A 14,901-nucleotide genomic window follows, 5' to 3' on the forward strand; every position below is an offset into this window, starting at 1 on the left:
GCGGGCACCCACAGGGAGTGCCTCCAGACGTCTCGGCTCCCGGATCGCCGCCAACAGCCAACCCTGACTCCTTACTTCTCGTTGATTGCCCTAGGTTTTGCTTCTCATCTTCATCCCATCATCGCGTTTTCTTCTGTCCCTTTCCTGCTAACAATTTGGGCCTAAATTCCTCCTTCCGCAATCATATCAAGCGGAACCCTAGGTACCTATGGTGTTTTTCCTTGGATTGGTCAGAAATACTGAAATTGCTGAGTGGAAAATTGGCGTCTTGAAACCTAATGGGATACAAATTGTTTGGAAAATAATGAAATTAAGTCGTTACTTTTCGTTTGATTTGGGACCGTTAATGGGGACCTGACTCTTGGCATCAACTCCCTACTCAAATATGTTGGAAACAACCTAATTTTGTGTTGGCCTCTAAAATAGTCAAATATGTTGGAACAACCTAATTTTGTGCTGGCATTCTTCTTGTTGAACAAACATTGGACTGATGTATTAAGAAATTAAGATATACTCCCTCCGTTTCCTAAATATTTGTCTTTCTAGAGATTTCGACATGTGACTATATACGGAGCAAAATGAGTGAATCTACACTCTAAAATATGTCTATATACATCCGTATGTGATAGTCCATTTGAAATCTCTAAAAAACAAATATTTAGGAACGGAGGAAGTATGTTTCTGTGCAGCGGTCAGAGCCATGTCAACACAAGAAAGCGAGACCGACTATCAGGTTCTCCTTGGTGATGAGGCGGAGGAGGTTGAAGAGGATGATGAGTGGGGAGAGGAGGAGGAGGAGGACGAATATGAGTCAGCTGGGTCTGAACCAATTCGAAGGCGTCAGAAAGCATCTGACATTTGGGAAGGCTTCATGATTCTTAAGCGCACAAGCACTGGGGAATCAGCTAGATGTTCTACTTGTGGCAAAACAGGCATGACTTCTCTCTTGACATCAGCACGTTCAGTTGACAAGCCCTAGGTCGGTCCTGATTATGATGCTGCTAGAAGAGCATTAGCCATGTTTATTATCAACAGTGGGCAGTCATTATCAACTGTTGAAGAACCCAGTCTTCACATGTTTATTAGAGCTGTTAGGCAACTCCAGCGCATGACCCTAAACGGACGCTCGTTTTGCCAGGATTCTGTCCGTTTGGGTAGGGCAATGAGGTCATGTCCATGCCTGTCCTAGGATGTGGTGGCCGTGCACCCAGTGCGCAGACGTATCCTTTGGCCCCATCCTGTTCGTCACGGCAAAAAATGCCCATATATTCATATTTCAATATTCAAAACAAGTTTGCACGTCCAAATATTAATTGTCTGAAAATTAAAATAGTTTTACAACCCAATCAAAATTGTCACAAATAAAATAGTTTTACAACCAAATCGAAATTGTCTTGAATGAACATAATGAACCAATACATCTATTGGTTGCCAATGTGAGTCCACACGTGCTCAACCAAGTCATTTTAAAGATCCAAATGAGTGTGCCAATCACGCATTTCACTATGAAATTGGGCAAACTATTCAAACATGGTCGGTTCTTGGTGTAGAGGCTCAACACTTTCACCTTGAGAATCAAATCCTTGGTCGAAGATGTTGTCATCACGCTCGTCCTGACGATCATGTTGTGCATGATCACACAAGCAGTCATCACCTCCCAAAGCTTCCCTTCATCCCATGTCAGTGCAGGGATTCGAACGATACCCCATTGGGATTGAAGCACATCAAAAGCATGTTCCACATCCTTTCCAGCACTCTCTTGTATTTGGGCAAATCTCTTTCTCTTCTCACCTTGGGGGTTCGAGATTGTCTTCACAAAAGTTGACCACTGAGGATATATACCATCAGCATGGCAGTATCCCTTGTTGTACTGGTGGCCGTTGATCCCAAAGTTGACAGGTGGGGAGTGACCTTCTGCAAGCCTTGCAAAGACTGGAACGCTGCAGCACGTTGATATCATTGTGAGAACCTGCCATGCCGAAAAAAGAATGCCATATCCAAAGATCCTGCGAAGCCACGGCTTCTAATATGATAGTGCATGCTTTAACATTCCCCTTGTACTGGCCCTGCCAAGGAAATGGATAGTTCTTCCACTCCCGGTGCATACAATCTATGCTGCCAAGCATGCCTGGATAGCCTCTAGCTGCGTTGGTCGCCAACAATCTCTCTGTATCAGCGGCATTTGTCTCCCTCAAGTACTCAGGGCCAAACACTGCCACCACGGCCTTGCAGAAGCTGTACAGTGACAACAGACATGTGGACTCGCTCATACACACATACTCATCCACCAGATCGCCTGGAATTCCATATGCAAGCATGCGGATGCCCGCGGTGCATTTCTGGTAAGAGGAGAATCCAAGCTTGCCAAGGGCATCCGTCTTGCACTCGAAGTATGGGTCATGAGCAACCACTCCCTCTCAGATACGATTGAACACATGCCTTGCCATACGAAAACGGCGACGGAATTTATCCGGCTTGAAGAGAGGGGTGTTCGCTAAGTAATCGGCATAGAGCAGGGCGTGGCCTCTCTCCATGTTGCGGTTTAGGTTGGGAGCACGGCCAGGGTGTGACCCCTTGTACCGAGGAAGCTGCCGTTCAATGTGGTCGTGAACGACCAGTGCAGCCACCACAAGATCTTCATCATGCGAGGACGAAACGTCCGATGAATAGATGAAGTGGTGGGAGAAAAATTCATCTCCACTGTCCATACCTTTGTGGGCAAAGTGTCAAACACCTTGCGGTCGTGGTGGCAAAGAGGCCGCGATGATCACATTGATGCAGCAGGGGTGGTTGGCAGCCGGCTACTGGCCACTCTGGAGCACTCGTCGGAAGCTGCCGTGGCCCATAAACGTCGCCGACGGTCATATCCCCTCTGGCACCGGCTATGACGGCGACGGCCAATTCTCCTCCAAGCGACGGCCAAAACTCCTATGAAAGCGCGGGCGTGGTGGCGGCCATGTCGAGACGTGGTTTGGTATGGAAGGCCGGGGGGTGAGCAGTGAGGAGGCGGCTAGAGAATAGTGGCGGCGCCGGCGGCCGGCTGGGGCGACGGAGAGCGGGTGGAGGCGTTGGAGAGGAATGGACTGCTAGTGTCCCCGACAGGCGGGCCACGGAGGGACAAGGGCATGCGTCGAGCCCGTCCACGCGATGTCTGTTTCACCCCAAACTCGGCACAAGTTTGGGTCGGGAATGGGTCGAAAACAGACGAAATCCGGACATTTGTGTGTTTGGGGCCGCGCTATTCATCCGTTCTACCCCAAACTGATGCACCCGGACAAGATGGGGTCGCGCGCTGGAGTTGGCCTTAATCCGCTGTTTGAAAATATAAACTCTTGTCGCTGTTCTGTTTTAGACAGAGATGTCACGGCTCTTTATGGAAGGGAAAATGATTCTTTGAAATTTATCTTGTCTGAAGTACCTGGGAGAATCAGTTTCGCTATTGATCGCTGGAAGGGCAAAGAAACCGGAGAAAACTACAATGATGATATCTATATGTGCATCGTGGCTTGCTTTATTGATGTTGATTGGAATTTGCAGAGAAGAGTAGTGGCTTTCAAACACTTGTCTTTTCCTGATGATGTCGTGTTTGTCGCTGATACTGTAGCATCCTGTTTTACTGAATTTGAGGTTGATCAGAAGCTAATGTGCATAACTCTGGATAATGCATTAGATGATGCTTCTGTGGATAATTCAGTTAAGACGATTGTGCTAGATAAGGACAAATTGTTGTGTGATGGTGAATTATGTCAAATGCATTGTTTCACAGAAATCTTGAATTCAGTTGTGCAAGCTGGTCTAGAGCTGATTCATGATGTTGTTGCCAAGATTCGTCATGGAATTCACTATATCACTTACTCTAAAAAGAGAGAGGATGAGTTTTATCAGGGTGCTAAAGAAATTTGTCATCTTGATGTTGCAATGAAGTTACGTGCTGATCTGGTTATTACTTGGGACTCAACTTACAAAATGCTTTGCTGTGCGCTTTATTACAAGGATGCTCTGAAGCATTTTGCACCAAAACATCAGACCTTCTTGTCTAATTTCCATCTTTGTGATGAAGAATGGAACAGGGTGGCAACAATGGAAAAGTTCATAAAGCCACTCTATGACATCACATGCACTTTCTTAACCACAAAGCACAAAACTGCCAGTTTATACTTTCTTGGTCTATACAAGGTTTACCGATTGCTTGGAGTGACAAAAGGGCAAGAAAACTTCATGGCTGGTATGGTGAAAGACATGACGGCTAAGTTCGACAAGTATTAGTCAGAGTACAGCCTCGTTTTGGCTTGTGCGGCTGTTCTTGATCCTCGCTACAAGCTCAACCTAGTCAGCTTTTGTTTTAAGAAGATCTATGGTGATGTTGGTGCTAGCCAGTATACTGACAGAGTTGTCGCATTGCTCCAGACTGTTCGGTGAATATGAAAAGTCGCCATCTTCTTGTTCAGCTGCAGTTGGGGGTGGTGTTACTGAATACCACACCAAGGATGATCTGTTTGATGGTTATACTCTGCCAGAACAAAAATCGGAACTGGGTTGGTATTTGGAATCACCAGTTATGCATCTAAACACTGATCTGGATATCTTGGAATTTTGGAGCGGCATGTCTAAGTGTTACCCCAACCTTGCAAACTTAGCTCGTGATATCCTCGCCATTCCTATCTCCACCGTTCCTTCTAAGTCTATATTTACCATGGGCGAGAAAGTTGTGAACCCTTGTCGGAGTACGCTCAAGCCCGATCTACTCGAGATGCTGATCTCTCTCCACGACTGGACATGTCCACATGACAAAAAGGGTACTACATTTTACTTAAACATTTAATTACTTCTTCTTGGATGATTTCATATGGTTGGTAGTTCTTGTCATACGGATAGATATAGCAACTTTTTTGCTTCTATTGTAATACGCAGATATTACTGTCTCTGCTATAAAAGAGGATATCGATGATGAGGAAGACGAGGAGGATGGTGCAGACGAATCTGATGAAGTAGAAGATAGCACGGAGGAATCTGATGACAATGATGCTTATTGCTGTGGGTGATTAGGATGTCGGGCTGCAACTCCAAGCTCTTTTGTTTCATGTGTCGTGGCAGTCAGTCTCTTTTGTGGGCTGTGTTGCACATACTGTGATGTTTAACTTGTTGGAGAGTTTCATTTACACATACTGTTATGTTGTTGACAAGTGCTGCTCGTTAAGTTGCTTTTGTTACATTTCCTTGGACTGGCCAAGAAGATGCATCACTATTTCTAGGCAGAGCCTTAAGCCTTTATGAGGCCTGGAGCTCCTAAATTCCACATGTATGATTAATTGCAAAGTGTGATCCCCTGAGTTCTTTTTTTGTTTAACCAGATGGAGCGACTAGGTCATGCCAAAGTGAAATTCTGATGGTGACCTGTAGACATGGTAGCTTTGCTTGGAACTGCATTGTCTCAGCTATTTATATTCTATTTCTGTGACGGTCTATCAATTCCAGTTGGTCTCTGCAAACTGATCTCCTTTTACAAGTAGAAGCATGACTTCTCAAACTTTAAGCACTAATAGTTACAAAATAATTTAGAGGTCAAGCAAAATTAGTGCCTAATAGACTTGTCATTATAATTTTTTCACAGTAGAGAAGTTCATTGTTTCTACTACCATTTGCCATGGTGAAAGCTTGAATGAATTCCTTGAGAAAGATGGAATATAAGGTGAATAAGTGAAATGCTCTCTATCTGTTTCTCCTCGGATCTCGATCTGGTTGGGAGGCGGCGCTCCTCTCCGGCCAGATCGGCGACGGTTGCGCAGATCGGCGGCGACATGGAAGTGGTGCAGCGGCGGCGGGGGACGGCACCAGCAACGGCGGATCTGGCCTTGACTCATGTCGGGCTAATTCGTTGTGCTACCGATCTCAATCGCCGTCGGCGGGGCACTGCTCCTGGACTTGATCTGCAACACGAGGATGTCTGGGGCGCCGGCCCTAGGCTTGGTGGTGGTGGCCTTCTTCTTTGTCAGAGTTGGTCAGCCGGCTGGCTGTGCTCGCATGGTCATGCAATGACCGGCGGCTTGGCCGGTCGGCGGCGGCAGAACTTGGCTGGTGGCAGCGGCAAAGTTCTGTCTGGATCCCGGGGCGGCGGCCCTGGAGGGTGGAGGCCGGTGAAGGTCGGGCTTCCCGTGGCGGTATGGCGTGGTGCAGTCCCTGTCCAAGGCGGATCTGTGACGGCGATCTGCTATGGATTGGTTCGGATCAGAGACGGCGACGAGCGCGCGGGATCCTTCTCGGCGGCTTTCGCGGCTTGGCGAGGCGGAGTGGGAGCCCTCCTCCTGGGCTCCAATGGTGGCACACTCAGGAAGTGGCCGGTGCGCCAGGGGTCCCACGGTGGCACTGTTGCTGCGGTTGGTCGCCGGATCTAGGTGGCTGGATCTGGGGCTTCGAAGGCGGTCGAGATGGTGCACAGGTTGTTGGGTGGATTTCTTGGGACGGATCCGGGTGAAAACCTGATCTTCGGTCGATAGTCGGAGACAGTGATGACGATGCCCTTATCATCGTTTCCTTCATGAAGGAATCATCAAGGTGAAGCCCCCGACTCCACTCAATACCTCCGGGGAAACCCTAGATCAGCTGATCGGATGTTGGCGGCAATCATGTGTCGTAACCCCCTTGGTGGCGACATTCTTGGAGGTGCACTCGTCGCGAGACCAGCGGACGACTTCTTTGGTGGAGCGGTGCTTCATCCATACATTGATGGCGACGGATCTGGACGGCGTGGCGCAGTGCAGATTCGGAGTTCGATGTGGGAGGATGGACTGGCGCAGGAGGACGACGCTGTCTGGCATCGTGGTGGCGTCGATGACTGAGAGACCTGACACGGTAGATCAGGGGCGGAGCCAGAAAATCAAGCCAATGGGTTCATGACTGATTTATTGTGAAAATTTTGTCTGGCATAATTAAGTACACTGTCCAATTCCACACTACCATATAACGAGAGGCTAGCACCCAAATACAAATATAATAGCACTTATATTTTATATATTGAAAACAAAACAGTATAACATTTGCAAAGAAAAACAGCAAGACATACCAGTTGGATGATATTATAAAAATCTCTTGTTTACATATTGTGAATAGAGTAATTTCAAAAATAAGTTCATAGCTTCAGGTGCAGCTTCTCCTTCCCGAAAACATCGGCAAAATAGTCAAGTTACATTGAAAGTGTATAATACCATAAATCAAATGAAGCATGTACAATCACTCACATTACAGTGTGCTCCCTTTCGACCATTCCAGTCAATTAATTACCAATGCATCACTCACAACTTGCCCCTAGTTATGATCTGTGAAAAAGGCGGCAACACAAATAATAGATGGATCGTCTTAATATCAGTACTCTGTATAGATGGATTTTTCTCTTTTCGAAATCTGTAATAGTACTTACATCAACGACGTTTGATGCATTTTACCTGCATCCAACAGATGGCCTTGAAGTGCCTACATCATAATCTGAATCTGGTGATTGGTTTCTATTTGACAAATATTGCTCCACCGCCAAGATCAATCAAAGTTCAGGAAAAGTTAATTAGAAAATTAGGGCAAAGGCTAGGCTAAATAGAACATGCATCAGAAGAAGAATATGTGGTGATCTACTAGTATCTTGAATTTGTACTGCACGCTGACCTGCTGTTGCTTCCTTGGGGCTGGCTGGCGAAGACTAGGCGATGCGCTGTCGCCGCGATGGGCGAACAAGATGGGGAGAGGCGGAGTAGAGGAAAGACCCCGGTAAGTCTTGGCGAGCGAGAGTCGTCGATTCACAACACATCTGACCTGATGCGTTACGAGTCATCTAACGCACGCACGGGACAATAGCAGTTTACTTATGGGCCTTAGCTGGGCTACTCCCGTGAAGATTTCTGGACTAAAGGCTTTCGCTTGTGAATTCCAAATCCCGATGGGTGCAGCCTCGATTTTCCAATGGGTTCACGCACACCATAACCTACATATGCATACGTGGCAGCAGAAAATCGTTGGGTTCACTTGAACCCAACGCCACAACGCTGGCTCCGCCCCTGCGGTAGATGCAACAGTACAGCTCTGAAGATGGACTCGTGGCAGGTGGCTGCGGCGGCCCCATACCCGGCAGGCGTCCTGGTTGAGGAGTGCGCCGGACTGGTAGGTGCCCCATACCAGACAGGCGTCCTGGTTGGGACCTCTGGTCTTAGATGTTTAGGTTTGGCTGCTATGTCTATTTGGTATTAGGCCCAGACTATCAGCGCTCCTTCATCAACTGGATAGGTGTAGCGACAGTTGTTGCTTAGGCGGTGGCTTCAGTCTTACTGTTGTATGACTTTATAAGGTCATGTGAGAATAATTAATAAAGTGACCGCATGCATCGCCCAGATGCAGAGGCCGAGGGTCATCCTCCTTTTCTAAAAAAAAAAAATCTGTTTATGTTGTTACCTGGCCTATGTATTTGGCCGTCATCACTGAGAATGTGAAGGAAAAAAAGTGTCACATGCATCCAGTGTTTATGATTACATTACAACCGCAGTACATGTGTGTCGTGCGTCCATATTTACATACGCAAAGCAATGAATGAAGTTTCAAAAAAAGAAGGGAATTAAAGGGTTTAACCAAATGGTAGTCACCCAATCGTCTAGGGAACTGGGAGCCCCAAGTTACCTCAGGAACCAGGAACCTAGGCAATGCTTCAATGTGGAAGCTGCGAAGTTGGCTACACTGCAGTTCAAGACCGAAGGATAACTATACAGTTCCTCAAAGTTCATGGAAATAATCCACACATAATACTGGCATAGCACATTGACATACTAGCCCAAAGATGAGCATTCCCAGCAATATGTAGTACTAGAAGGTAACTTGCAAATAATATATACATAATACTCCGTATTTCTTAATTACAAGGGATATTTACATAGGTGTAGAACTAAGGGAGAACAAAAGAAGGGGGTACGTGATCTGAAAATCCCACACATGTAGCACATATTGTTCTTGTGACATGAAGAGTTGCTGAGAGTGTGTGAGAGAGAGCATTCTGCCTCTGCCTACACAGCCTCATCTTCGGTCTTCAGCTCAGCTTCTAGCTTGATGATCAACATCTTCTCCTGAAATCAATGGGCAAGGATAACTTATTGGACCAACATGCTAGGGAGAGCTTCTCTGGAGTTCTTTGCTAGTAAAATTTCAGAATAGAAAAGAGAAAAGTTAACCTTTTCACCCATCGGTCTACATGCGTCCAAAAATCTTGAGCATGTCTTGTCTCCATAAGTTGTGAGCTCTCTTCCTTCAGCAAAGGAGTGTCACCTCCTACCGTCATCTGAACCGAGGCACCGTCCCGCAGCAGCGCCGACTCGTCGGCATTCAGGACCCACCTCATGACGAAGGTTGACCACCGGTGGTCAAAGGCAACTTGGAAATCAAAGTTGCGTGTCGAGTCAATAACACGCAGGATTGCATCTTGCATGCTGCACCTGTTCTCATCGGTGATCTCTGCAACAAGTTCTTCTGCTGCAACACCAACCAGTTGTTGCGCCTGATCACCAAAGATCACGACGTTCATGGTGCCAGTGGAATCTTTCACCACTGCAGTCACCTTATACCTAATGCGTTGAGTTACCAGCAACGTAACTATTTTGGGTGATGTATGAACTGAACAAACAATTGAGGCAATCTTACCTGCGTGCTAGACTTCCATTCTCTTACCTTGGAACAGGTGACTGGTCATTTTGCGAGCATCGGTTGCATCAGAATTTCTTTCCATAGCTGCTGATTGAACAGCTACAGTGGGAGCATGAAAGATACCACCAACCTCTGGTGCAATCTATGTCATTAAGGGAGGCTCTGCACAAATATGTAGTACCCCCTCTGTAAAGTAATGTAAGATTGTTCAGAACACTACTTTAGTGATCTAAACATTTTATATTAGTAGTGATCTAAAAGATCTTATATTACTTTAGAGAGGGAGTTATGCAAGTAACAGATAAAGTGTGAATGAAAGAGATACGCTTTCAACTCATGAGAGCAGTAGCAACTTAAAATTACCTGTAACTCCAGTTTATTAAGTTTCTTTAGCTGTTCGATTGTTCGAATACTCTCGATCAAATCCTGAGCTATGCTAGTTGAATCTAGTGGATTAAGGTTCTCTTCAGAGCTTTCTTCCTGACATGGGAGGTCAGCAGTTGGGGTTTGCGGATTGCACAACCTGCATAAAATAAACATCTTAAGGCCTGGATCATAGTGTCCTCTCAGTTCTCACTTTGCACGGAGTTCTTGCACCTCTGGTATTTCCAAATCCAGGTAGTACTTTGAAGGTGGTGAAGAGCAAACTACATGTCTTTTGCCTAAATGGAATGATAAGGAGATGAATAATTCTTCGGTATTATGCAGCGGAATCCAGCAAATGAAAGGCCAGACGAAGAATTAACCAGTGAAGAATTGAACACGCATCCCTGCAAAGACAGCAACAACAGGGGATTCTTTGCCTTTTTTGACAACCAAGATGTGACACACAGCTTCCTTCCACTGTAAATTTGTAAATGCAGAAAATGAGATTTGTGAGTGTCTGTGTTTCACAAAAAAGAAGGGTGATATTCCATCACGGAGAGATGATAAACCAAAAGGAAGAACTGAACCCCGTTTACCTCAAACCCAAAATTTCTATGTTGCGTAACGGCATACGGCGAAATTGTTTCCTGACCTGCTGTACGCCCCCCCCCCCCCCCGACATGTACTATTTGGCCCACAAATCTGTACAATTTATATCAGTACATGCCAATAAAAATATTGATATATATATCACATGAAATGGGTAACTCTGGTCAAACTGTAAGTTTCAAAAATAAAAATCTACCTGTCAATAAGCTATTTTTGCGGTTCCTGTGAGAAACATTGCCGAGATCAACAAAATGGAAGAGGTGGAGAGGAATCGCATAGGCATCTTCATCAATCTCATCCACCACTGTCTGTGCTCCAATGCGCATCATGTAGCAGTTCCTACAGGTCATGAAGCTTTTCTGACTTGGACGAACTGTAAAATCTGACAATGCATAACCGCTCTTTGAGTTGCTTACTATCATTGGGTTGTACACGCGCTTGCATAATTCCACCCTACAAGTGAAAGGCCAGAAGAAGGATCATTGTGTTGAGAAAACTCAGATGGTGCTAATTGGACAGTAGTGGTGGGCAGGGAATATGCCGTCACCTCGTGATCGATCAGAAGGCTGTCGAAGCCAAACGTCGTGCCGTTGGTTGGGTTGAAGGAGTGCCACATGCGTGAGATGCGCACCTGAACTCTGCACCTGTGCGCCATTGACGGGTTCAACTGAGACAATGGGATGAACCCATCCTCAGCTTCACCGATTTTGGCCTTGCTGGCTTCAAGCTTAAGCTCTACATACATGTGGAGACAAATGAATAAATACAGTGATCAATCTTTTGTGTTGTCACTGTGCCAGGCCCAACATTGCACAGAAAGCTTAAGAATGTGCAGCAAATTTTTTGGACCAAATGTTCGGACCACACGGTTCGAACACTTTTAGTCATCCAACGTCTGTCACCAAATGTCCATGGACAGTGGGCCATGCTGTCTGGAAGTCCGAATTTTATCAAACCGGCACAAAACCGGAGGAGGTTGGGAGGAGGGAGGGGGCAATCTTATACGACGACCACGTGCGTGTGTCATATAGTCGAGGCTTCACTGTAGACTCCTCCAGATGGGCGGGACCACATAGCATCTTGTCTGTTTCGGTTTTTTTTCTTCGCTTATTTTTATTACTATTAATTTTGGACATTTTATTTTTTATAGCTTTTGCAATATATGGTGAGCTTTTTTCCCAATATACAGTGATTTTTTTTTAAAATACATACTGAACATTTCTTTAGCATACGATGAATATTTTTGTTATATACTCTCCAGAAACACAGCAGGTCAACATCGTCATATATATACTTAGACTGACCATCGGTAGTAATGGAATCATGCTGCTAAAGGTGTATCAACCACATGGAAATTGGAATACACGACAGGTTTTCATCCCTTCTATGAAGTTTAGAGCCAATAGATGGACTGCGGATATCACTTACAACAGGTGATGTGCCAGCACTCAAACAACTCCGTCTTAAGTCAGGCCCAATGGAGGTGACGGCTGATTTTTTTTTTTGCACTCTTAAGAGTTGAGCATTTTCCAGACCGTGCACACCTCCAAGTCGAAATTGATTGTTACAGAGCAACTTCAGGTCGGCTGGTGGCTCTGAGGTCTTCTGTTGAAAAAGAGAAATCGACTTGCGCCACAGTGGGACTGAACGTGCTGCTCTTGTGCACTAATACTGAATGCAAACCAAAATGCTGCCAGGAAATGCACACCGCATGATTCATCATCACTTGCTATTAAGAATTGATAGGAACAACAGTACGTACATGCTTGAAAAGAAAATGCACAGCTAGACAATTACTGAAAAAAAAAGGTATCAACTTCTATCAAATTATCAGTGCGTAACTTGTATATAGTTCTGCAACTAGCAAAAATATGCATGTGCGTGTGCTTCAAATATCTGAGAGGAGCAAGTAGCCCAACATACAATGATAAGCAATCTAACTAAAATCCCTAGAATCCTAGAAATTTCAGAGGTTCAGATAGAGTGACTTACAGAATTCAACACCAAGGGATGAACAATTTCTCACGGAAACTTGCCACTTTGTTTCAGCATTTCTATCTTCCTCTTTGTTGAGTATATGTGTTACGTAAATATTATATATTGGGCCTGCCTTATAGTTCCTTATATAGTTGAGATCCGTAACCCACCTTTGTACATCATATATACGTGCCTATGCACAAACAGCAATACATCATGCAATTCACATAATTCAAATGATATCAGTTTTTAGGTTCTAAACCCAGTCTTCCGCTGCCGCCGCCGCGCGCCTCCTCACGCGCCACCGCCACGACGCCACCGCCGCCGGTGCGCACCTCCTGCGCCAGCCGCCGCCGCGCATCCCCTTCCTCCCGCGCCGCCGCATCCATCCGCAGGCTGCGCTCCCTTCGAGCCGCCCGCCTGCTTCCCTCCCGCGCCGCCGCACCCGTACTGTCGCCGCGCCTCACACTTGCTAGCCGCGCCTTGCATCGCTAGGCAATCCCCGCATCGCCCCGCATCGCCAGCTCCACGTGAAGACCTAGTCAAACCATTGGGCATTAGTAGTACTAGTACGTGAGCAATTCCACAAATCAACTCATTCTTTGAGATCCGATTGCTTTCTCAAGTCCTCCGTGTAGCATCGCGTCGCCCGCTTGCTAGCTTCGCCTCGCCCGCCATACGGCTCGTCACCCGCCATGCAGCAAGGCGCGTCGCCAGCAGGGCCATACGGCGCGTCGCCCACGGGGCCAGCAGCGCCTACAGCTTTATACAGTGCCATCTACGGCTACGTGTATGGCGCCATGCAGCCCGCGATGCAATCAGGCGCGTCGCCCACAGGGCCATACGCCTCACCACTCGCCATGCAGCAAGGCACGTCGTCAGCAATGGCGTCAACCGAACCGTCCGCCGCCGCTACTGCCGTCCCGCCGCCGGCGCCCTCTGTCGCGGCTCCGCGGCCGGCGCTCTTCAGCCAGTCCGTCGTCGCCCCACCGCCTGCGCCCTCTGGTGCAGCTCCCCACGCGCCCGTTCTCACGTACGAGGCGTACGGAGCTTCGCCCGTGTACGGGTCTTCCGAGTATTGGTGGGGGTCATCAGCGGGCCTCTTCCGAGTATTGATGGGGGTCGTCAGCGGGCCATCAGGTTTTTTCGACGAATCATTCGGCCTACCCGGCACCGCAATTGCCGCCGGGGCTACTATCCACACCGTACGGGCCTCCAGCCCCTCCTGCACCTCATGCATACTACGCGGCTCCGCAGCCGTATGGAGAGTACCCACCGCCGCAGCTAAGCGGCGATTATGGCTTCCCCATGGCGCCTCCGTCTCCCTCACCGACCCTGTCGCCGGCGCCCTCTGTCGCGGCTCCGCGGCCGGCGCTCTTCAGCCAGTCCGTCGTCGCCCCGCCGCCGGCGCCCTCCAGTGCGGCTCCCCACGCGCCCGTTCTCACGTACGGGATTTTTTTTCAAAACTATGTTATTTTTTGTAGCAATTTCGGAAACTATAGAACGTAATGCAAAAAAACCAAAACTAATAGCCCGTCAGCCATTCTTTGGCCGAAGTAGTACTTTTCGGCCACAGCTAGGCCGAAATAGTACTTTTCGGCCACAGGTACGCCGAAGTAGTACTTTTCGGCCACAGCTAGGCCGAAGTAGTACTTTTCGGCCACACTTAGACCGAAATAGACTTTTTGGTCAAGTCTAGGCCGAAAAGTCACTTTTTGGTCAACCCTAGGCCGAAGTTGCATGGCTCATGCTGAATTGTATTTTGTCGCCACCCGTTTCCCGCCCACCCCTTCCCGCCACCCGTTTTCCGTCAACCCCTTCCCGCCATATGTTTCCGCCACCCATTTCTCGCCAACCCCTCCCGGCCAATCCCTTCCCGCCTTATTTTTCCGCCAATCCGTTCCCGCCTTATTTTCCTGCCAATCCCTTCCCGCCTTATTTGCCCGCCAATCCCTTCCCGCCAACCCTTTCCCGCCATACCGCAGTTATTCTTTCCCGCCATTTTCTCCTCTGTATCTATAAAACCCCCTTCAGGCGGAGGTGGATAAGCATTCCAGTGTAGTGTAGTCGAGATGTCCCATTATCCATTCGATCGTAGTTTTCACCCTGAGATGAGCAGCACTCTGCTGAGTCTAGCTACCGATTTCAGGATGGACAATAGGATAGTTCCATGGGACGAACTCACCGGTAGTGACACCATAATGAATGAGTTGGCTCACCAACTACGTAGGTCTGGGTGGCCTGAAAGGACCTATGAGGAGGTACGTCAAGAACTTCTTA

At 47.4% G+C, this 14,901-nt stretch overlaps 2 protein-coding genes and 1 pseudogene across 2 annotated transcripts; 1 reads left to right on the forward strand and 2 right to left on the reverse strand.

Annotated features, from left to right (window-relative positions):
- Positions 1–1,844: 1,844 nt before the first annotated feature.
- On the reverse strand, positions 1,845–2,318 carry LOC147978234 (uncharacterized). The gene has a single exon (XM_087514681.1). It carries the CDS (start codon positions 2,316–2,318, stop codon positions 1,845–1,847), a length of 474 nt encoding a protein of 157 aa, XP_087370807.1.
- Positions 2,319–2,884: 566 nt separating this feature from the next.
- Positions 2,885–5,042, forward strand: LOC147978235 (zinc finger BED domain-containing protein RICESLEEPER 2-like). Its single transcript, XM_087514682.1, has 5 exons — positions 2,885–2,974; positions 3,538–3,939; positions 4,177–4,259; positions 4,408–4,796; positions 4,912–5,042. Exons 1-5 carry the CDS (start codon positions 2,885–2,887, stop codon positions 5,040–5,042), a joined length of 1,095 nt encoding a protein of 364 aa, XP_087370808.1.
- A 3,993-nt stretch (positions 5,043–9,035) lies between these two features.
- Positions 9,036–13,010, reverse strand: LOC147978236 (uncharacterized; annotated as a pseudogene).
- Positions 13,011–14,901: the final 1,891 nt, after the last annotated feature.

Source organism: Triticum urartu, chromosome 3A (genome assembly GCF_056163025.1).
Source record: "Triticum urartu cultivar PI428250 chromosome 3A, HENAU_Tu73, whole genome shotgun sequence".
Lineage (NCBI taxonomy): Eukaryota > Viridiplantae > Streptophyta > Magnoliopsida > Poales > Poaceae > Triticum > Triticum urartu.